Source organism: Choloepus didactylus, chromosome 9, assembly GCF_015220235.1.
Source record: "Choloepus didactylus isolate mChoDid1 chromosome 9, mChoDid1.pri, whole genome shotgun sequence".
Lineage (NCBI taxonomy): Eukaryota > Metazoa > Chordata > Mammalia > Pilosa > Megalonychidae > Choloepus > Choloepus didactylus.
In genome coordinates, this window is record NC_051315.1 from 58,564,030 (window position 1) to 58,587,975 (window position 23,946).

At 37.4% G+C, this 23,946-nt stretch overlaps 1 protein-coding gene across 3 annotated transcripts in view; it reads left to right on the top strand.

The window, feature by feature from the left end:
• The first annotated feature begins 754 nt into the window (after nucleotides 1–754).
• Nucleotides 755–23,946, top strand: part of BBS5 (Bardet-Biedl syndrome 5) — a 30,463-nt gene continuing 7,271 nt past the window's right edge. For 2 of the 3 annotated variants that reach the window (XM_037849989.1, XM_037849991.1), the window contains exons 1-7: nucleotides 755–906; nucleotides 3,279–3,361; nucleotides 7,202–7,267; nucleotides 9,177–9,226; nucleotides 9,361–9,488; nucleotides 20,597–20,732; nucleotides 22,643–22,738. In XM_037849989.1, coding sequence (XP_037705917.1) covers nucleotides 848–906; nucleotides 3,279–3,361; nucleotides 7,202–7,267; nucleotides 9,177–9,226; nucleotides 9,361–9,488; nucleotides 20,597–20,732; nucleotides 22,643–22,738 — 618 coding nt within the window. In that variant the 5' untranslated portion in view covers nucleotides 755–847. The remainder of the gene's footprint in view (nucleotides 907–3,278; nucleotides 3,362–7,201; nucleotides 7,268–9,176; nucleotides 9,227–9,360; nucleotides 9,489–20,596; nucleotides 20,733–22,642; nucleotides 22,739–23,946) is intronic. The other variant, XM_037849990.1, reaches the window with a different exon arrangement.

The following is a 23,946-nucleotide window of genomic DNA, read 5'->3' on the forward strand; positions in this document are numbered from 1 at the left end:
GATTCTCATATCTGCTTCCACATTCAATTACACATTACATAGCTTCTGGAAAATTCCACTGTACATTCAGGAGTGAGTGAGAGTATATAAGGGAAATGGTATTTTCATATTTTTATGAATATAGTTTTGATCTTGTGGATCCTCTGAAAGTATCTTGGAGAGCATCTAGAGTTCCCAGAACATACTGTCAGAACCACTGTTTTAAAGAATTGTAATGAGTTGAGGAAAGGAAGGCACTTTCATTCATTCAGAAAGTATTGACTGAGTGCCTGCTATGTACAGGCACTGGTCCAAGCGGAAGTTTACGGTAGAGAGGGATGTAAAGATCAGGGAAGGCCTGAGTTGACAGTTGAGCTGAGACCTGACTGACAAGGAGCCTGTCATGCAGAGATTTGGGGAAAACAGCGCCCAGGACAGAGAAAACAGGCCCTCCCAAGGCTCCAACCCCTGCCTGGCTGGAGTGTAAAGAGTATGAGGTCAGGCAGGCAAGCAGGGGCAGATCGGGAAGGAATTTGGAGTTTTTAAGTCCAATTTCTTGATGGTGTGCAGAAATGGGTGGGCAGGAGTGGGAGGGAGGGGACTGAAATGGTTTAAGGATGTCTATTTGACGGCGAGAAAAGTCGCCGTCCCAAGGCCGTCCCACCGCGGCTCCGACTCCTCGCAGTCAGGCTTATTTACGCGAGAGGCAGGGCCAGGGCGGGTAAAGCGAGCACGCTACCTGGAGAAATCTTGGGTCTCCCGGCCCGCCGTAGACCCGTGACAGAGGTGGCCTGTTGCCTTGGCGCCGGCGAGACGCCTCTTGGCTTCCTCCTCTGTGGAAAGCGTCGGCCTGCGGGCCTCGGTCACCATGTCGGTGCTGGATGCTCTTTGGGAGGACCGGGACATCCGCTTCGACCTGTCCTCTCAGTGAGTCGCCGGGATTACGCAGGGTCCTGGAGCCTGTAGAACGCGTCGCCGCGCGAATTCGGGATTTGCGTGCAGGGCCTGGGCCTCGCCGCTGATGGCAGCCCTCTCTAGGGTGGGAGGGGATTTACGATACTTGTTAGCTGTTCGGGAACCCCCTGACAGGCCCTGGAACTGTGGCCTTTGGGAGATCCGCGCCTCAGCAGGGACGTATCGAGATTACCGAATTTCGGTCCTATGCAGTTAGCCCCGGCCCTGTCCTAAACCGGAGTAGTGGTGGGGGTGGGGCTATCTGGAAGCTCAACCCAAACGCGGCCCGGGGCCTGGGTGTCAGTTACATCCAGGTGAGCTTGGGGTGCCAGTTTCGTGTGGTGGAAGAAGTGTAGGGCAGGGACTCGGGAAATAAGGGCCCTAAAATCAGGGCTGGGTTAACCGCACATTGCAGGTCCTTGGATACATGACTTCACTCTAAGCTTGTCTTTTCTGTAAAATGAGGGAGGTGGGAGTAAACATTCTGCAAAACTCCTAGCCACACAAACTTTATGTCTATAGTAAGCTTATTTCTAGCTATTCCTCTGAATCACCAACAGGAAGGAGCCCCCTTTTGAAGCTTCTCAAACAGAAACCTTGTTTTTGGAAAATAGCTCTTCTAAACTCTATTTTAAAAATAGTTGGCCACATTCATTACATTACCATCATATAGTTGATCAATGGGTTATATACTTTGGATGATTGTATGGTATGTGAATAGATCTTAATTAAAAAAAAATAAAAACAAAAAACAAAAAATTGTTGGAAACCTCCTGTCCAGAAGATACAGAAAAAAACTGCCTGGTTAGGGTCTTAAGAGTTGGAAATAACAGTAAAGCTAAGAGTCTTGGGTTAATGGAATAGAGTTTCTTAGCTATTTCTTATGGTTCCCTATCATGGACAGCAACTTATTAGATAGAAAAATGAAATATTGATACATTTCCCTGGCTTAGTTGTGGCTAGAGACCTAATACTAACATAGTATTTGATTCTCTAAGACACTGTGAGGGAAGAGAATTTGTAAAATTAAAAACTATAGTTACATATTGCATACATTCTATGACTTTTTCTGTCATCCTTGGAGGGTTCTCAATCCAAACAAATACCTATTCTGTGAACGTTTTTGGTTTATTAAATGTTTATCAAATGTTTACTATGTGCTGCTTACTGTTCTCATACCTAGGGATATAAAAATAATAGGAAATGATCCCCTCCCCCCCCAAGCCTAATCTAGTGCAAAAGATACCATAGATGGCAAACTATCATAAACATAGTCAGTGCGATCCCCCCCAAAATGAACAACAACAACAAAAAAAAAAACAAGCAGTTAATTCTGTCTGGGAAATAACTCACAGAAGAAACAGTATTTGAGTTGGGCCCTGAAGGATGGACAGGGCCTTGCCAGGGTAGACGGGAAGAGAGTATTCCAGGAAAAAAGGGAATAAAAGAGAACTACAAGCAAAGTCTTGGAGGTATGAACTTCATTGGCTAGAAGGCAGGATTTGTGACAGGAAGAAGGTGGAGTTGCAAATGGAAAGGTAGATTGACCAGATTGTGAAATGCTTTGCTGAAGGTTTTGAACTTCATCTTCTAGTCAGTGAGATGACATGGAAGGCTTTTAAGCAGGGAAGTGATGTGATCACATCTGTATTTCCAGTAGTAATTGAGTTGGCTGTATAAAGAACATGTTAGAAGGTTCTATCAGATATTCTGCTAATTGTTTTTGATCCTCTAAGTTTATTCTTTCAGTTAGGAAACTATTCTTCATTCTTTATTTCCTTTTGTGTCTTCTATCTAGTTGTTCACTAAGTCCTGGTGATTCTCTGAATACATCTCTTTCTAACCTATTCTTCCTTTAACTGCCTTGTTTCCTTTCCTCTATTCAAAAACTTCTAGGGATTCTGCACTATGCACAGGATAAGACCCATACCTATCAGACTAGCATTCAAGGTTCTCCATAATCTGGATCCTCCATACTTATCCAACTGCGTTTCTCCCTACCTCTCAGTATGGACCCTCTTCTCCATCCAGACCAGTCTTCCCATCAGCCCTTACCATTTTTTTTTTACTTCTGGTCTTCAATCATGGAATCTGCTCTCTCTCCCTTTTATTTCTCCAAATCCTACCCCTCTCTCAAGTTCTGGCTTACTCCAAGTGGCCCTGGTCTCCCCTGGCTCCACTGATCTCCAGTTTCTCCAAGTTTTTATTTTCAAATGCATGAGCATCTGCTATGGTACCATTTATAATGTTTGCTGTTTTATATGCATATTTCTCTTCTCTCCCTAACTAGATTGTAAGCAATTATAATTGTAGCCGTAAAATTAAAGCCTTTATATTTATTTTAGGCAAATGAAAACAAGACCTGGGGAAGTCCTTATTGATTGTTTAGATTCAGTTGAAGACACCAAAGGAAATAATGGAGATAGAGGTAAGTACATTTTTAAAGTATTTTATATTTCTGGTTTAATTTACAAATGTCAAAACATTTTAGCTGGAGAATAAGATATGAAATGGCATCATATGTAAATGTAATGTGAGAATGTAAGATTTCAATTCATATAAGACTTTTCTAAGACTTAACAGAAGAAAGAGTAGATAATAAACTGGTAGTCAGGGAGCACAGGTTCTCCCTCAGAACTTTGAACTGTCAGTAAGTTCTTCTTCTGACGTCAGCTTTCTTCATCATAACTGTTAAAACCCTAGAAGCCCCAGTTGCAACAAATCTACCACACCAATGCAAGGTGTTAATAATCAGATGATATATGGGAATCCTGTATTTTATCCATGATTTTTCTGTAAACACACATCTTCTCTAAAATAAACAAAACAGAATAAAACAAAAACCCTATGATCCCTGTTCACAAGGGGCATGGTGTATTTCTGACTCTTAGATCTCCCTTCTGACAAAAAGGATATTGGGTTGTGGAACATAAGTAGGTCATAGCTATGGTATCTGGAACCATGCTTCCTTGTAAGAAATGCAGGAGTAACGCACAGTCCTCTAAAATTGAAAGTTTGAGATGGGCATGCGGAGAGCAAATATCCTGGTGTATTATGAAGTCTATTTGTTGGTCAAATACTGGAAAATCCTGTGAGACCTCTTTGAATGTCACTGAGGAGCAGCCAAAGCTGAACCCCGAAGTTCTTCCTAAACCAAATTTCCCTTAGGCTGGAACTTTAAAAAAGTCTAGGCTGCATACAGCAGCTTTCCATGGATCTGGTGACCAGCAATCTACAGGGCTTGGAAGCATTATTACTGATCTTCAAGGAAAAAAAATGGGCAATAGGAAGTGGGCAATTTGGTGTATCTAGAAAGATTTTCTTTGGGAAAGGATGTTTAAGAGGAGACATAAATCTCTTTTGTTGGAAAGAGGAGTAAGCGGAGAATAATAATCTCTAGATAGCCCTATTTTGCCAAAATGAGAATTAATTTGAGGATGCCCAGGACAAGCAAGCTTGGTTGTTCTCATCTGAATTGGCACGAAGTCTTATGTGTCAGTCCACCCACCAGTCCAAACAAAGACTATGAATTATAAAGCATTTTTTGATTCATTAAAAACTCTCTGAATGAAGAGTTCTGCATTGATGCTTTGGATCAGGGAAGACCAAAAGCCTCTATGGCCAGAAATTGCCACAGTGCCTGGAAATCTTACCATGAATAAAAATAATTCTTTGTGTGCACACCTCAGAAACCTCTGTTCAGATGAAATTTTACTGGAGGTTACAGAGCTTCCAGTTGCTAAGGAGATGGAAAAGGAAAAGGGAATCCTGTCTTCTAGCCCTCTTCTTTCTCTCCCAATCTGGCAGTTTGAAAATGACCAAGGTAGGGTATTGCCAAGTTCAGGAGACCACAAATTAAAACTATAAATACCCAAGATTAGCACATTTAATCCATTTTCAACTATAAATACCCTGAAATAAAATTACCAGATTAGGTTTGTGCATTGAAGCCCTATGAGAATGAAACAGGGACAATCATATTTCAGTGCTTGAGAGACTAGGGGAAATAGGAACAACTGTATTTTTGTGTTTGGGGAGGACAGAGAAAAATCCATGTCTGGAATGCTGAGTTTGGGGCTATGGGATAGATGTTTTAGCAGAAACGAGGCAGCATGAGAATTCTAGAGACTTGTAGGAAATGTACTAAGAGCAGAAGAGATAAACAGAGTTGGTAGGTTGTTTTATAAGGCAAGCTTTTCCCACTGCATAATTGTTCCTGGGATCCTCTAATAGAAAAATATAAAAGAGTTGATAGATGTCCTTGTCCCTTAGCTCATAGCCCAGTTTTAGAGACCTAAAGGTGCCTAGTTGAAGTGGCATAAAAAAGAAACACAAACTACAGTATCCACAATAGCAAAATGTCATAAAAAGTGTTTTTAAAGAATTAAAATATTAAAATATTAAAAATACTAGTAGTGGTTAGCATTTGTCAGACACTGTTCTAGGTCTTTCATATTATTATATATAATCTCATTTAACAATAATAATACAAAACTATGAAGTAGATGGCATTATTATCCTGGTTTGTCAGATGAGGAAACTGAGGACAGAAAGATTAATTAACTTTTCTAAAGTCACGTAGCTACTAAGTGATGAGCCAAACTGCCTACATTGCTTTCTAAATTGCTAAGATCACATTATTCCCTTCTCAAATAAGTTCTGTCCTCCCCAATCTCAATTCCAAACCCCCATCCCATTATCTCCATTGTTAATAGATCTAAGTCTGAATTTCTTTGTCTAGCATTGAAGAATTTCTAGTTTGGCCACAGACAACCTTTCTTGCCTGTATCACACTTTTCCAGATCCAGCATCTTTGTCCATTCTTTGCTCCTTGCCATGGGAGGATGACTTGTATAGATTACATCAAAAAGCCTGAATTTAAAAAGCCTGGCTTCTAGTTAGGGAAGCCATGGTAGATGAAAGGAAAGCAGGAGAGTAAGGTGAGGGTTCTGTTCTCTCCCAGTGAGAAGCTGCCTATGTCTTTCCTTTCAAAGCAGTTAGCTCTGTCGGACTCTTACCCCTTCCAGATTTCAGTAACTGTTCCCTCCTCTTGTCCCTTTGGACTTGAGGTAGTGGCACATCTGCTGCATAATCACTTATGGTTCTCAACATGCCATTTGTAATAACCCTTTTGTAATAAATTCTTTTGTAAATAAACCTCAGATATCCTAATTTGAGTGTGCCATATATTTTCTGTTGGACTCCTGACTGATGGATGCAGAGCCCAGTCATCTATGATCTTACATTCCAGCCATGCTGGGTTACTTTTTATTCCTCAAACATGTCCTGTGATTTTCCATACTCTTCCTTTAGAAAGTCTTCCTTTATTTTTGGAACCTCCTTTTCTATCCCATGTCACTCCAGTATTTATGCAGTTTTAATTTCCCTGATTTTAGATGTTTTAGGGGTTTTCATGGAAGAGAGCATATGACCTAGCTACAGGTTACTCATCAAAGAATCCTATGATTTTAATTAGTTGTAGAAATGTATTAAACAAAGTTAATAAGTTTTATTATTTCAGGAAATCTCAATGCTTTTAATATGCTACTTATATTATAAATATCTAAGACACATAGTTTACCAAGCTCAGATTTATTTGCCTTTTTTTTCTTGGAGCATCTACAGGGATAATTGTTCCACAGGACACAGTTTGAGAAATGAAGTTTATCTAACTTTGTATTTCAATGTAAGAACTTAGTATAGTAGATCAATATCAGTCTGATGCTAAGAATGAAAAGCACAAAGCCTTAAATAGATGTCAGCCTGGCCATACCTTCATATAAACAAAAAAATTTGATCATAGCAAAATTGGGTATATAAGTATATGTTTATTTAAGTGAAAACTGTCAGAGAACACTCATAGAGCTAGAATGGGTATGTATGTGAGAATCTGAAAAGTATGATTAAATGAATGGCTTTGTAGTTATTCTATCCCATACTCATTCTCAGGTATAAACATTTGACTTGCCAGAACCCCCAGAGCAGCTTGTACCAAGACAAAAGACTAGTACACAAATCTTTCCTTGGTCAGTTTGAATCAAACTAAGCTATTGGTGGTAAATACCTGTTGTATCCCTTCTGTAACCCTCAGATGTTTGTTTCTGTACAATAAATATTTTGGATTAAGAAATATATGAAAAATATCTGTGGGTGTTGCTGCTGATACTGGGCAAGAAGTTCTATATCCACTTCATGGTGTACTATAGTAAACCTTACTTAAGCTAACCTGTTTTTTTTTTTGTTTGTTTGTTTGCTTTTTCATTTTTAGGTAGACTCTTAGTAACAAATTTAAGAATTATTTGGCACTCTTTGGCTTTACCCAGAGTCAATCTTTGTAAGTATCTTTGTTAGATAACTATAAAGAAAAAAATCCTTTGTCAAGTGAACTATTATATTTGCACAGTGGCTTTTGATACTGAAAAAGCTATACCGTGAAATATGTGGAAATCTTAAATTGATAAAAGCTTCAGAAATCCTAAAGTAACTGCATTCTGCATCATAATGCAAAAGATGACCCATATTATCTTTTCCGTTGTTCCATTTTGTCTCTTGGACATGAAACATTGGAGCTTTTACATATATCTTAGTTTTCCAGGTCTGCTGTAACAGATAACACAGACTGGTTGACTTAAACAATGGGAATTTATTGTCTCACTTTTTTGAAGGCTAGAAGTCCAAAATCAAGATGTCAGCACAATCATGCTTTCTCTGAAGTCTGTAGCATTCTAATAGTGGCTTTCTGGCAATTCATAATTCAATCTCTGTCCCTATCACATAGCCTTCTATCTCCTCCTGACTTCTGCTCACTGTGTCCAAATTCCTCTGCTTATAAGGACTCCAGTCATATTGGATTAAGGCCCACCCTGATTCAGTTTGGTTCATCTTAATAGGCTCTTGGAAGATCCTATTTGTAAATGAGTTCATATCCACAGGACTGAGGGTTAGGACTTAAACACATAAAAGTAAAATTTTTCATTGTGTTAAATGAGGTTTTAGATTAGTCAGATAGACTTTTTCTTTTGACATAATGGTGCCAAAATTTTCAGTGAACAATAATGTATAGGTTTTATATTCACTATTGGTGGGGAAGTAAATTGGTGCAGCCCCTCTGGAGGTCAGTGTGGTGGTTCCACAGGAGGCTAAGTACAGGATTGCCACATGATCCTGAACCTTGTTATTAGACAAGGTGAAAGCAGGGACACAAGTAGGCATTGGCACCCTGGTGTGCAATGAATGAAGATGGCCTAAGGGTGCATTGACTGATGAATGGAAGGGCCAATCATGGTGTATACATACAACAGAATATTGAGAGGCTGCAGGAAAGAATGAAGTCAAGTGGCATGCAACTAGGTGAATAAACCTTGAGGACATTATATTGAGTGAAATAAACAAAGGGACAAGTAATGTATGGGCTTATGAATATAAACTAACTAGAATGAGCAGATACTAAGAATTGAATTCAAGTGCATAGGTTATCAGGGGATAGAAAATGGGCAGAGATTGGGCAAGGGATGATTAAGGAGTACAGAATGTTCAAATAAGGCTCATTGTAAAGGTTACTAGATTGTGAGCTCTTACAGCAGTCACTTCTATTCTTGAGTTTTAACTGCTTTTTCTAAATTCTGAGATGCTGTGCTCTTTTTATATAACCTGGTAGTTCCCTGGAACATTGGGTATCTGTGTGACACCTGAGACTCAGAGTTAGAATTCTCCAGCTCTGAAAGTCAGCATTACTCCATACTGCACCTGTTAAAGAAGCTGAATAAGAGATCAGACTCCAATTAGAGATATAATTGAAATGGACCTGGTAGGACTAACATAAATTAGAATACAGGGTAAAGGATGATATTGGCTGTATTTTAAAACTTCAACTTCTGTGTGAGATCAAAGGAGGCAATGTTTATTTTGTCCAAAATTTTAATTTTCTGCAGCACACTATCTAGCTTTAAAAAATGAATTAAAAAGCCCCCCCCAAAAAACTAAAAAATAAAATAATGTATAGGTTTTAGAGAAAACTTCCTCTTTCCCATATTAAGAATGTTTTCATTCAAGTAGATAAAATTGACTCTCCATTTCTTTTAATTAATTAACTTAAATTATTTCATAAACTTTTTAAAAAGTTGCATTTCTCTCTATATTTAATTTTTAAACTGTTAAAAGTTCTATATATATGATTTTTAGAAAATTATTTTTTCTCAATTTACTGTATCATGTGCCTTAAATTCTTTGCTTTTGATTTTTAGCTGTTGGTTACAACTGTGTATTGAATATTACTACAAGAACTGCTAACTCTGTAAGTATGAAAAATCTTATTAAAATACATATCTATAATGAAGAAACATTAGATATTTGAGCTTAACAATTATTTTCACTGTAATAAAAAGTTACTCTTAAAATCTGAACTTTTAAATAAATTTGTCCTTACAGAAATTACGAGGCCAAACTGAAGCTCTTTATATATTAACAAAATGTAACAATACTCGTTTTGAGTTTATATTCACAAATGTGGTTCCTGGAAGTCCTAGACTTTTTACTTCTGTGATTGCAGTACACAGGTATAGTAATACTTTATGGATTATTGGATATTTTTAAGGCAATCCTACAATATAAAAGTTTAGAGGATAAAATTTAGAAGGGTGATGCTATCTACCTCCAAGCTCTATTGTGAAATATTCTGAAGCCTGCTTTAAAAGAACACTTTTCGAGGCGGGGCAAGATGGCAGACTGGTGAGCTGTATGTTTTAGTTACTCCTCCAGGAAAGTAGGTAAAAAGCCAGGAACTGCGTGGACTGGACACCACAGAGCAATCTGTCTTTGGGCATACTTCATACAACACTCATGAAAACGTGGAACTGCTGAGATCAGCGAAATCTGTAAGTTTTTGCGGCCAGGGGACCCGCGCCCCTCCCTGCCAGGCTCAGTCCCGGGGGAGGAGGGGCTGTCAGCTCCAGGAAGGAGAAGGGAGAATTGCAGTGGCTGCTCTTACCGGAAACTCATTCTACTGATTCAAACTCCAACCATAGATAGACTGAGGCCAGACACCAGAGACTCTGAGAGCAGCCAGCCCAGCAGAGAGGAGACAGGCATAGAAAAAAAACAACACGAAAAACTCCAAAATAAAAGCAGAGGATTTTTGGAGTTCTGGTGAACACAGAAAGGGGAAGGGCGGAGATCAGGCCTTGAGGCGCATATGCAAATCCCGAAGCAAGGCTGATCTCTCTGCCCTGGGCACTTTTCCTTAATGGCCCTGGTTGCTTTGTCTATTAGCATTTCAATAACCCATTAGATCTCTGAGGAGGGCCGTTTTTTTTTTTTTTTTTTTTTAAATCCTTTTTGCTTTTTCTAAAACAATTACTCTAAGAAGCTCAATACAGAAAGCTTCAAAGAATTGAAATTTGGGCACGTCAAGTCAAGAGCAGAACTAAGAGAGCTCTGAGACAAAAGGCAATAATCCAGTGGCTGAGAAAATTCACTAAACAACACAACTTCCCAAGAAAAGGGGGGTGTCCGCTCACAGCCACCATCCTGGTGGACAGGAAACACTCCTGCCCATCGCCAGCCCCATAGCCCAGAGCTGCCCCAGACAACCCAGTGTGACGGAAGTGCTTCAAATAACAGGCACACACCACAAAACTGGGCGTGGACATTAGCCTTCCCTGCAACCTCAGCTGAATGTCCCAGAGCTGGGAAGGGGGAGCAGTGTGAATTAACAGAGCCCCATTCAGCCATCATGTGAGCAGACTGGGAGCCTCCCAACACAGCCCAGCAGCCCAGAACTGCCCTGGGGGGACGGCACTCACCTGCGACATAGCACAGTCATCCCTCAACAGAGGACCCGGGGTGCACAGCCTGGAAGAGGGGCCCACTTGCAAGTCTCAGGAGCCATACGCCAATACCAAAGACTTGTGGGTCAGTGGCAGAGACAAACTGTGGCAGGACTGAACTGAAGGATTAGACTATTGCAGTAGCTTTAAAACTCTAGGATCATCAGGGAGATTTGATTGTTAGGGCCACCCCCCCTCCCCGACTGCCCAGAAACACGCCCCACATACAGGGCAGGCAACACCAACTACACACGCAAGCTTGGGACACCAATTGGGCCCCACAAGACTCACTCCCCCACTCACCAAAAAGGCTAAGCAGGGGAGATCTGGCTTGTGGAGAACAGGTGGCTCGTGGACGCCACCTGCTGGTTAGTTAGAGAAAGTGTACTCCACGAAGCTGTAGATCTGATAAATTAGAGATAAGGACTTCAACTGGTCTACAAACCCTAAAAGAACCCTATCAAGGTCAGCAAATGCCACGAGGCCAAAAACAACAGAAAATTATAAAGCATATGAAAAAACCAGACGATATGGATAACCCAAGCCCAAGCACCCAAATCAAAAGACCAGAAGAGACACACCTAGAGCAGCTACTCAAAGAACTAAAGATGAACAATGAGACCCTAGTACGGGATATGAAGGAAATCAAGAAGACCCTAGAAGAGCATAAAGAAGACATTGCAAGACTAAATAAAAAAATGGATGATCTTATGGAAATTAAAGAAACTGTTGACCAAATTAAAAAGATTCTGGACACTCATAGTACAAGACTAGAGGAAGTTGAACAACGAATCAGTGACCTGGAAGATGACAGAATGGAAAATGAAAACATAAAAGAAAGAATGGGGAAAAAAATTGAAAAACTCGAAATGCACCTCAGGGATATGATAGATAATATGAAACGTCCGAATATAAGACTCATTGGTGTCCCAGAAGGGGAAGAAAAGGGTAAAGGTCTAGGAAGAGTATTCAAAGAAATTGTTGGGGAAAACTTCCCAAATCTTCTAAACAACATAAATACACAAATCATAAATGCTCAGCGAACTCCAAATAGAATAAATCCAAAAAAACCCACTCCGAGACATATACTGATCACACTGTCAAACATAGAAGAGAAGGAGCAAGTTCTGAAAGCAGCAAGAGAAAAGCAATTCACCACATACAAAGGAAACAGCATAAGACTAAGTAGTGACTACTCAGCAGCCACCATGGAGGCGAGAAGGCAGTGGCACGATATATTTAAAATTCTGAGTGAGAGGAATTTCCAGCCAAGAATACTTTATCCAGCAAAGCTCTCCTTCAAATTTGAGGGAGAGCTTAAATTTTTCACAGACAAAGAAATGCTGAGAGAATTTGCTAACAAGAGACCTGCCCTACTGGAGATACTAAAGGGAGCCCTACAGACAGAGAAACAAAGACAGGACAGAGAGACTTGGAGAAAGGTTCAGTACTAAAGAGATTCGGTATGGGTACAATAAAGGATATTAATAGAGAGAGGGAAAAATATGGCAAACATAATCCAAAGGATAAGATGGCCGATTCAAGAAATGCCTTCACGGTTTTAACGTTGAATGTAAATGGATTAAACTCCCCAATTAAAAGATATAGATTCGCAGAATGGATCAAAAAAAATGAACCATCAATATGTTGCATACAAGAGACTCATCTTAGACACAGGGACACAAAGAAACTGAAAGTGAAAGGATGGAAAAAAATATTTCATGCAAGCCACAGCCAAAAGAAAGCAGGTGTAGCAATATTAATCTCAGATAAAATAGACTTCAAATGCAGGGATGTTTTGAGAGACAAAGAAGGCCACTACATACTAATAAAAGGGGCAATTCAGCAAGAAGAAATAACAATCGTAAATGTCTATGCACCCAATCAAGGTGCCACAAAATACATGAGAGAAACATTGGCAAAACTAAAGGAAGCAATTGATGTTTCCACAATAATTGTGGGAGACTTCAACACATCACTCTCTCCTATAGATAGATCAACCAGACAGAAGACCAATAAGGAAATTGAAAACCTAAACAATCTGATAAATGAATTAGATTTAACAGACATCTACAGGACATTACATCCCAAATCACCAGGATACACATACTTTTCTAGTGCTCACGGAACTTTCTCCAGAATAGATCATATGCTGGGACATAAAACAAGCCTCAATAAATTTAAAAAGATTGAAATTATTCAAAGCACATTCTCTGACCACAATGGAATACAATTAGAAGTCAATAACCATCAGAGACTTAGAAAATTCACAAATACCTGGAGGTTAAACAACACACTCCTAAACAATCAGTGGGTTAAAGAAGAAATAGCAAGAGAAATTGCTAAATATATAGAGACGAATGAAAATGAGAACACAACATACCAAAACCTATGGGATGCAGCAAAAGCAGTGCTAAGGGGGAAATTTATAGCACTAAACGCATATATTAAAAAGGAAGAAAGAGCCAAAATCAAAGAACTAATGGATCAACTGAAGAAGCTAGAAAATGAACAGCAAACCAATCCTAAACCAAGTACAAGAAAAGAAATAACAAGGATTAAAGCAGAAATAAATGACATAGAGAACAAAAAAACAATAGAAAGGATAAATATCACCAAAAGTTGGTTCTTTGAGAAGATCAACAAGATTGACAAGCCCCTAGCTAGACTGACAAAATCAAAAAGAGAGAAGACCCATATAAACAAAATAATGAATGAAAAAGGTGACATAACTGCAGATCCTGAAGAAATTAAAAAAATTATAAGAGGATATTATGAACAACTGTATGGCAACAAACTGGATAATGTAGAAGAAATGGACAATTTCCTGGAAACATATGAACAACCTAGACTGACCAGAGAAGAAATAGAAGACCTCAACCAACCCATCACAAGCAAAGAGATCCAATCAGTCATCAAAAATCTTCCCACAAATAAATGCCCAGGGCCAGATGGCTTCACAGGGGAATTCTACCAAACTTTCCAGAAAGAACTGACACCAATCTTACTCAAACTCTTTCAAAACATTGAAAAAAATGGAACACTACCTAATTCATTTTATGAAGCTAACATCAATCTAATACCAAAACCAGGCAAAGATGCTACAAAAAAGGAAAACTACCGGCCAATCTCCCTAATGAATATAGATGCAAAAATCCTCAACAAAATACTTGCAAATCGAATCCAAAGACACATTAAAAAAATCATACACCATGACCAAGTGGGGTTCATTCCAGGCATGCAAGGATGGTTCAACATAAGAAAAACAATCAATGTATTACAACACATTAAAAACTCGAAAGGGAAAAATCAATTGATCATCTCAATAGATGCTGAAAAAGCATTTGACAAAATCCAACATCCGTTTTTGATAAAAACACTTCAAAAGGTAGGAATTGAAGGAAACTTCCTCAACATGATAAAGAGCATATATGAAAAACCCACAGCCAGCATAGTACTCAATGGTGAGAGACTGAAAGCCCTCCCTCTAAGATCAGGAACAAGACAAGGATGCCCGCTGTCACCACTGTTATTCAACATTGTGCTGGAAGTGCTAGCCAGGGCAATCCGGCAAGACAAAGAAATAAAAGGCATCCAAATTGGAAAAGAAGAAGTAAAACTGTCATTGTTTGCAGATGATATGATCTTATATCTAGAAAACCCTGAGAAATCAACGATACACCTACTAGAGCTAATAAACAAATTTAGCAAAGTAGCGGGATACAAGATTAATGCACATAAGTCAGTAATGTTTCTATATGCTAGAAATGAACAAACTGAAGAGACACTCAAGAAAAAGATACCATTTTCAATAGCAACTAAAAAAATCAAGTACCTAGGAATAAACTTAACCAAAGATGTAAAAGACCTATACAAAGAAAACTACATAACTCTACTAAAAGAAATAGAAGGGGACCTTAAAAGATGGAAAAATATTCCATGTTCATGGATAGGAAGGCTAAATGTCATTAAGATGTCAATTCTACCGAAACTCATCTACAGATTCAATGCAATCCCAATCAAAATTCCAACAACCTACTTTGCAGACTTGGAAAAGCTAGTTATCAAATTTATTTGGAAAGGGAAGATGCCTCGAATTGCTAAAGACACTTTAAAAAAGAAAAACGAAGTGGGAGGACTTACACTCCCTGACTTTGAAGCTTATTATAAAGCCACAGTTGCCAAAACAGCATGGTACTGGCACAAAGATAGACATATAGATCAATGGAATCGAATTGAGAATTCAGAGATAGACCCTCAGATCTATGGCCGACTGATCTTTGATAAGGCCCCCAAAGTCACCGAACTGAGCCATAATGGTCTTTTCAACAAATGGGGCTGGGAGAGTTGGATATCCATATCCAAAAGAATGAAAGAGGACCCCTACCTCACCCCCTACACAAAAATTAACTCAAAATGGACCAAAGATCTCAATATAAAAGAAAGTACCATTAAACTCCTAGAAGATAATGTAGGAAAACATCTTCAAGACCTTGTATTAGGAGGCCACTTCCTAGACTTTACACCCAAAGCACAAGCAACAAAAGAGAAAATAGATAAATGGGAACTCCTCAAGCTTAGAAGTTTCTGCACCTCAAAGGAATTTCTCAAAAAGGTAAAGAGGCAGCCAACTCAATGGGAAAAAATTTTTGGAAACCATGTATCTGACAAAAGACTGATATCTTGCATATACAAAGAAATCCTACAACTCAATGACAATAGTACAGACAGCCCAATTATAAAATGGGCAAAAGATATGAAAAGACAGTTCTCTGAAGAGGAAATACAAATGGCCAAGAAACACATGAAAAAATGTTCAGCTTCACTAGCTATTAGAGAGATGCAAATTAAGACCACAATGAGATACCATCTAACACCGGTTAGAATGGCTGCCATTAAACAAACAGGAAACTACAAATGCTGGAGGGGATGTGGAGAAATTGGAACTCTTATTCATTGTTGGTGGGACTGTATAATGGTTCAGCCACTCTGGAAGTCAGTCTGGCAGTTCCTTAGAAAACTAGAGATAGAGCTACCATTCGATCCAGCGATTGCACTTCTCGGGATATACCCGGAAGATCGGAAAGCAGTGACACGAACAGATATCTGCACGCCAATGTTCATAGCAGCATTATTCACAATTGCCAAGAGATGGAAACAACCCAAATGTCCTTCAACAGATGAGTGGATAAATAAAATGTGGTATATACACACGATGGAATACTACGCGGCAGTAAGAAGGAACGATCTGGTGAAACATATGACAACATGGATGAACCTTGAAGACATAATGCTGAGCGAAATAAGCCAGGCACAAAAAGAGAAATATTATATGCTACCACTAATGTGAACTTTGAAAAATGTAAAACAAATGGTTTATAATGTAGAATGTAGGGGAACTAGCAGTAGAGAGCAATTAAGGAAGGGGGAACAATAATCCAAGAAGAACAGATAAGCTATTTAACGTTCTGGGGATGCCCAGAAATGACTATGGTCTGTTAATTTCTGATGGATGTAGTAGGAACAAGTTCACTGAAATGTTGCTATAGTATGTAACTTTCTTGGGGTAAAGTAGGAACATGTTGGAAGTTAAGCAGTTATCTTAGGTTAGTTGTCTTTTTCTTACTCCCTTGCTATGGTCTCTTTGAAATGTTCTTTTATTGTATGTTTGTTTTCTTTTTAACTTTTTTTTTCATACAGTTGATTTGAAAAAAGAAGGGAAAGTTAAAAAAAAAAAAAAAGAAAAAAGACAAACAAGGAAAAAAAAAAAAAAAAAAAAACGATGTAGTGCCCCCTTGAGGAGCCTGTGGAGAATGCAGGGGTATTCGCCTACCCCACCTCCATGGTTGCTAACATGACCACAGACATAGGGGCTGGTGGTTTGATGGGTTGAGCCCTCTACCATAAGTTTTACCCTTGGGAAGACGGTTGCTGCAAAGGAGAGGCTAGGCCTCCCTGTATTTGTGCCTAAGAGTCTCCTCCTGAATGCCTCTTTGTTGCTCAGATGTGGCCCTCTCTCTCTGGCTAAGCCAACTTGAAAGGTGAAATCACTGCCCTCCCCCCTACGTGGGATCAGACACCCAGGGAAGTGAATCTCCCTGGCAACGTGGAATATGACTCCCGGGGAGGAATGTAGACCCGGCATCGTGGGATGGAGAACATCTTCTTGACCAAAAGGGGGATGTGAAAGGAAATGAAATAAGCTTCAGTGGCAGAGAGATTCCAAAACGAGCCGAGAGATCACTCTGGTGGGCACTCTTACGCACACTTTAGACAACCTTTTTTAGGTTCTAAAGAATTGGGGTAGCTGGTGGTGGATACCTGAAACTATTAAACTACAACCCAGAACCCATGAATCTCGAAGACAGTTGTATAAAAATGTAGCTTATGAGGGGTGACAGTGGGATTGGGAATGCCATAAGGACCAAACTCCACTTTGTCTAGTTTATGGATCGATGTGTAGAAAAGTAGGGGAAGCAAACAAACATACAAAGGTACCTAGTGTTCTTTTTTACTTCAATTGCTCTTTTTCACTCTAATTATTATTCTTGTTATTTTTGTGTGTGTGCTAATGAAGGTGTCAGGGATTGATTTAGGTGATGAATGTACAACTATGTAATGGTACTGTAAACAATCGAAAGTACAATTTGTTTTGTATGACTGCGTGGTATGTGAATATATCTCAATAAAAAAAAAAAAAAAAAAAAAAAAAAAAAAAAAAAAAAAAAAAAGAACACTTTTCAACCACATCAGTGCAAGGTGTTAAAATAGGATGGTATATGGGAATCCTGGTTTTTGTGCATGATTGTTCTGTAAGCCCAGAACTTTCTAGGAAAAAAAGAGTGTAAATATGAAAAAAGGAAAAAAAAGAACGTGTTTCATTATCATTCAGTAAACACTTTGAAGGTATTTATAAAATGTATAAGACTACCTGTTCTGGTTTTTTAATGCTGCCTTTTCGCAAAACACCAGAAATGGATTGGCTTTTATAAAAGGGGGTTTATTTGGTTACACAGTAAGGCCATAAAGTGTCCAAGGTAATGCATCAACAATCGGGTACCTTCATTGAAGGATGGCCAGTGGCGTCCGGAAAACCTGTTAGCTGGGAAGGCACGTGGCTGGTGTCTGTTCCAGAGTTCTGGTTTCAAAATGACTTTCTCCCAGGACGTTCCTCTCTCAGCTCCTGTGCCTTCTCCAAAGTGTCCCTCTTGGCTGTAGCAAGGTCGCTCCTTCTGTCTGATCTTTTATAGGGCTCTGGTGAACTAATCAAGGCCCACGCTGAATGGGCGGGGCCACACCTCCATGGAAATTATCTAATCGGAGTTATCGCCTTCAGTTGGGTGGGTCACATCTCCATGGAAACACTCAATCAAAGAATTACAATCTAATCAACACTCATACGTCTGCCCACACAAGATTCCATCAAAGATAATGGTATCTTGGGGGACACAATACATTCAAACTGGCACAGTGATCTGTATCTCCTTATAATACTAAAAATCACAACCATCATCATATTAAGGCTGCCATTTTCTTACAAAGGTTCTGTGATTAAGCATGTAATCAGTCTGCACATGCTCAATAATTAGATCACCTGTAATTACATCATCTGGAACTATTGTGCTCATTATCCTATAACCTGCCCATGTTTTGATATATAAAACTATCAGAATTACTGTAGTTCAGAGAGACAGATGATAGCATTTGGGGGGACGTAATACATTCAAACTGGCACACTACCAAAGATTCAAAGAAATTTCTACTGGAAATTCTGTCACATTGGCTACCACCAAGATAGGTAAAGTCATTCAATGTAGATAACCAAGTCAGATAACTCATTAATTAAAAAGGTTAAAAAGATTGTTTTTCTATCAGTGTAGAAAGCATGTTTGGGTGTTTTCCTTAAAGTTTTGTTGTTTTTTTGTTTGCTAACTTCTCTTTTTCACTACCTCAGCTCTTTTTTTTTTTTTAACCAGCTCTAAGTACTATGATTTTTTTAAAAAAGGCTTGACTAAGATGACAGGAAAAAAAAATTACTCATCTCATTGTTTTAATTTTCATTTCTTTTATTACTAGTGATGTTGATATTTTTCAAATGTTTTTCATATATTTACTGACTTTATAGTTTTCTATTGTAAATTTCTTACTTGGGCCCTTGCTTATTTGCCCTTGCAAATATTATTTCCTTGTTTCCTAATTTATTTGATTTTAAATTTTGCTTCTGATTTTTGATCTATATAATGATTTAATTTTTAAAACTGCGATATTCATATAACATAAAATTTCCCATATGAAATTCACTGTTTTAAAGTGTACACTTCAGTGGTTTTTAGTCTTTTCACAAGGTTGTACAACCATCACCACTATCCAATTCCAGAACATTTTCATCATCTCAGAAAGAAATCCTATGCCTGTTAGCAGTCATTCCTCATTACTCCCCTCTCTACAGCCCCTGGAATCCACTAATTTACTTTCTGTCTCTATGAATTTGCCTATTCTGGACATTTACTGTAAATGGAATCATATAGTATGTGGTATTGTTTCTTTCACCTAGCTTAATACTTTCAAGTCTCATCCATGTTATAGCATGTATCAGTACTTCATTCCTTTGTATGGCTGAGTAATATTCCATTGTATGAATATACCACATTTTGTTTATCCATTCATCGTTTGATTGGGATTTAGGTTGTTTTCACCCTTTGGCTATTATGAATAACTCTGCTATGAACATTTGTTTCTGTGTAAACATAATTTTCAGTTCTCTTGGACATAGACCTATACTGTAGCTTTTTATTTCACTTTTCTTGGAGAAGGGCTATGAAATGAAGTTTTAAATGGAGTATGAAGGCAGCCTGGAACTGTTATCATTTTATAGTATAAAAGTGTTATGTGTTTCCTCCAAAGTAATTTACAGCATAAATAGTTTCCATTTTTCCCACCAGTTAAGTATAAATGAGAACAGCACTAAAAGAAATTTAGATTTATAGGCAGACAGCTCAAATACTGCTTTTTCACATAGTTTACATACTAGAAGTTTAATAAAACTAAAAACCAGAAGTTTAACAACAAATATTATAATTTATTTAAATGAATTCTAAAACTGTTAAGGCTAAGAAAATCCTTTAATTACTCTTACTAAATGAGTAAAGTAGTCTCTTTTTATGTGGAATAAAATTAGCTTAAAAATATTTGCCAGAATTTTTTTTTCTGTATTTATTCTTTATCAAAAGAGAAATATGGAAAGAAAAAGTCATAGAGATTTTACACACACACATACACATTCCCAGGGGCCCATTTGGATTTGGTACAGATTCATTCTGTTTTCTATATAATGACAAATGTGAGCATAGTGTTTTTAGTTGCAGTGAGAAAAGTAATAGGACTCCTGTTTGTGTCAAAAGGATATTATGCAACTATGGACAACTGATTGTACACTTTGAAGGACTGTATGTTATGTGAATATATCTCCATAAAATTGCCTTTTAAAAAAGCCAAAAAAAAAAAAGGGATAATGTGCCTTTGACTAAAACAGAAATAAAGAAAGGGAAGCATTTTGATAGGAAAAACAAATTCCATTCCTACTATATGCAATCATTTTTTTATCAGTTTCATATATATGTATTATATATCCAAAAAAGAAATTACTGAGGTAAAATGTGTAATTACAACACTAAAATGGCAAACCAGTAAAGAAAGTCTACAGAAAGCCATAATCACCAAAATACATTGTAAATAAAATTTTTTTAATTTACCATAATAATTTTTGTGAGATGTAGATAAATACAACTGTAAACCATATTTTCAATTTGGCTTGGTTTTTTGTTTGTTCTTTTTCATAGAGCTTATGAAACTTCTAAAATGTATCGTGATTTTAAATTAAGAAGTGCACTAATTCAAAATAAGCAACTAAGATTATTACCACAAGAACATGTTTATGATAAAATCAGTGGAGTATGGAATTTATCCAGTGATCAGGTATTGTGCAAAGAACTAATGAACCTTTTGGGGCAGTGCTGTTGTGGCCAATTTTCCATTCATCATTCAACTCTTGTTAAAATCAGCAGTATAGCTCTTGATATGAAATAATATTCTGATTTTCATATTTTTCTGGTTTTGTAGTCTTTTAAACAACTTTTGTTCTAAATAGAATTTAGACTGGAATGAACCTTAGAGATTATCTAATTCAGCCTTCCTTCATTTACAGGTAAGAAACTCAGACCCAAAAGAGTTAAGTGACCTTACACGCATAATTTGTCCCAGAGCCATAGTCTTCCCCCTAAATGTTAATACCCTCCAGTCTTGATTACTTACGCTGGTGGAGGAGAGGCTTGGTGTGCAAAATCACAGAAGCCTTTCAATCTGGTCTCTATGGAACTAAACATATTACACATTTGTTGACTTAAGTTCATCATTGAAATTTTTCTTCTCATAAAACTATAACCAACTGAAAATATGTAAGCAACTCGCACTTGGAATCAGTAACATCAATTTCTAGAGAAAAATTTAACTTACCAAGAATGGTTTCCAGGCTTTATGTGTGTTATAACCTTGATTAGACTGAAAACCAGTGTGGTAGAGCTATAACATTTGAATGAAGAGCTTCTTGCTAGTTAAACATTGAATCATAAACATATAGTTAAATTGTAAATGTATGACTCCCTTTGCTTGTTTGAAAAGTTCTAGTTTTAAACTATGATAAAGATATAGGATATAGACAGCTCCCCATCTGAATAACTTCTCATCCTTTAGGTAAGAAGTTAGCAAACTTTCTGTAAAGGACTAGGTAGTAAATATTTTAGGCTTTGCAGGCCATACACTCTGTCGCAACTACTGAATGGTTTTGTAGCACGAAACCAGCCGTAGACAATATGTAAACAAGTGAACATAGCTGTGTTCCAGTAAAAATTAATGAACACATAAAATGTAAATTTCATACATTATCCATACAATATATTATTTTTTTACTTTTTTTTTTAACCATTTAAGATATAGAAATAATTTTCAGCTTGCAGGCCATACAAAAACAGGTGGTAGAGTGACCCCTGCTTTAAGTTATAGTTTAGATGTCATTTTCTGAAAGTTTCCTTCTATGTGCTACTTATGCAGCCTGTACTGAACAAGAACCACTCAAATCTGGTCATCCCAGTAAAGGGCTTTTTAGGTTCTGGGCTTGATTGTAAGTTAATGTATTAAGTCCAGTTTCAAAGTCTAAAATAAATTCCTCTGGGAGTATGTGAAGAAAATAGATAATGACAGATAAATGAAAGAGGCAGATAATTTCTGTCATTTTATTAGGTCTTGTAGATTTTTTGAGACCCTTTAGCAATTATACTGGGGTAATTTTGAATAGCTATTGAGGGGTCATGTGGTAACAGGAGAAGAGTTTTGTTCTGTAGTTAGTGTTTAAGAGTCATAAAATACGTCTTGTGGATTGATGGGTGTTATCACGTATTTTGTGTCTTGCCACAACTCCTTTGCCTTGACTTATCCCACGTTTTGAATAATAATCATAGTAAGATCTGACACATACAGAATGCATATTATTGTGCTAGGAATTGTGCTAAGAACTTTATTTACATGAATTGTTTAATCAAATCTCTGTTTTACAATTGACATACTACACCAAGGAATAAATTTGCCCGTGGTCAAACAACTAGGAAGTATTGAAGGTATAGGTGATGAGGCTGCTTGACTCCAGAGTCCATGCTCTCAATCATCTAACTGTAATGTCATCTAATGAAGGATGAAGTCACTGATACTCCATAATACTCAATTTGGTATTGTCTCCTGCTATGATAATTAGGACTCTAATGGTTTATAGAAAATAAAGAGTAAATATCCAAACAAGTGATTATTGATATATTTCTTGGTACTCTCTCTTACAGGGAAATTTAGGAACCTTTTTTATTACCAATGTGAGAATTGTGTGGCATGCAAATATGAACGACAGTTTTAATGTCAGTATACCATATCTGCAGATTGTAAGTACATGCATTTTGGTGACCTTATTTTAACATAGAATAGATAATTTCCATTCAGTAGTTAACAGGACTTGTAATGAGTTTCCTCTATCTCTTTTAAATGGGAGCAGTTATTAGCTGACAGTATACTTTAAAATATTGATAATTTACTATTTCAACTTAGAAAACATCCAATTACATTTATATTCAATGGAAATAGCACCATTATCAACTTGCTTGTTAAGAGAAAAATATATTGGACTCTAAAAATTAAAATAGTTTTCTAGAGTAGGGTGTGTTTTTCTTGGATTCCGTTTAAAGGGTGTTGGTTACTGAACTTTTCCATAACCTTTCCATGAGGATATGGTGGTCCCTTGGCATGGCTTTAGCATACTGATCCATATGGTTTATCTTGGAGCTCTTGTCACTTTCTGCTCCAAATTCTTAAAAAACCAGAATGAATTCATTAATTCCATGAATTAACTGCTTTCATTGGATTCAGATACAGCCTGTAATGCAAGCTGGATTTATACTACAGGTTTAATGAAAGGAATCATGATGTTTTTTAGTGATATTGCTTTTAGAATAAATCCAATTAAAGCTAATAAAATCCAGAATAAGAACTAACTATATCTGAGACCAGTTTGTTTTGGAAGTAAGTAAAAGTGGTTCTTTTTACTCTGCTGCTGCTATGTTAAGTATGTGATTCAGTGAAACAAATCGTAAATGCCAATAAACTGAAGAATTTCATTTTACATAAAGAAACTACTTACTGGACTCTCGAGCAAATTATATGGAACATAAAAATAGTTCATGAAAAACTGTAAGGTTATTCTATGATAATTGCCCTTTTTGTAGGGTATAAGTAGTTTTAAAATTAAATAGCCTTCTTAAATATTTATTGAGTGGATACAATGTATGTGATATCTGGAAGATATCTTTTTTTTATGTATAAGAGAATTCTTGGCCCAAGAGAAGACTAATTCTTTGAAAAATATTCCCAAGCCTATCTTTTGCTAAATTGTTGATTTCTGAGTTACTTTAAAATATCTGATCATTTATTCATATGCAAAATATGGTGCTAGGTGTTAGAGATACAATCATGAAAATCATGAACCAGTACACAGTTCCGGCCATCAAGGAAGCAGTCTAGTGGGGAAAAGCTACACATTAAACAGAAAATCATAGAGTCTGATAGGAAGAAAATTCTTTCTAATCATCTGAAGAAA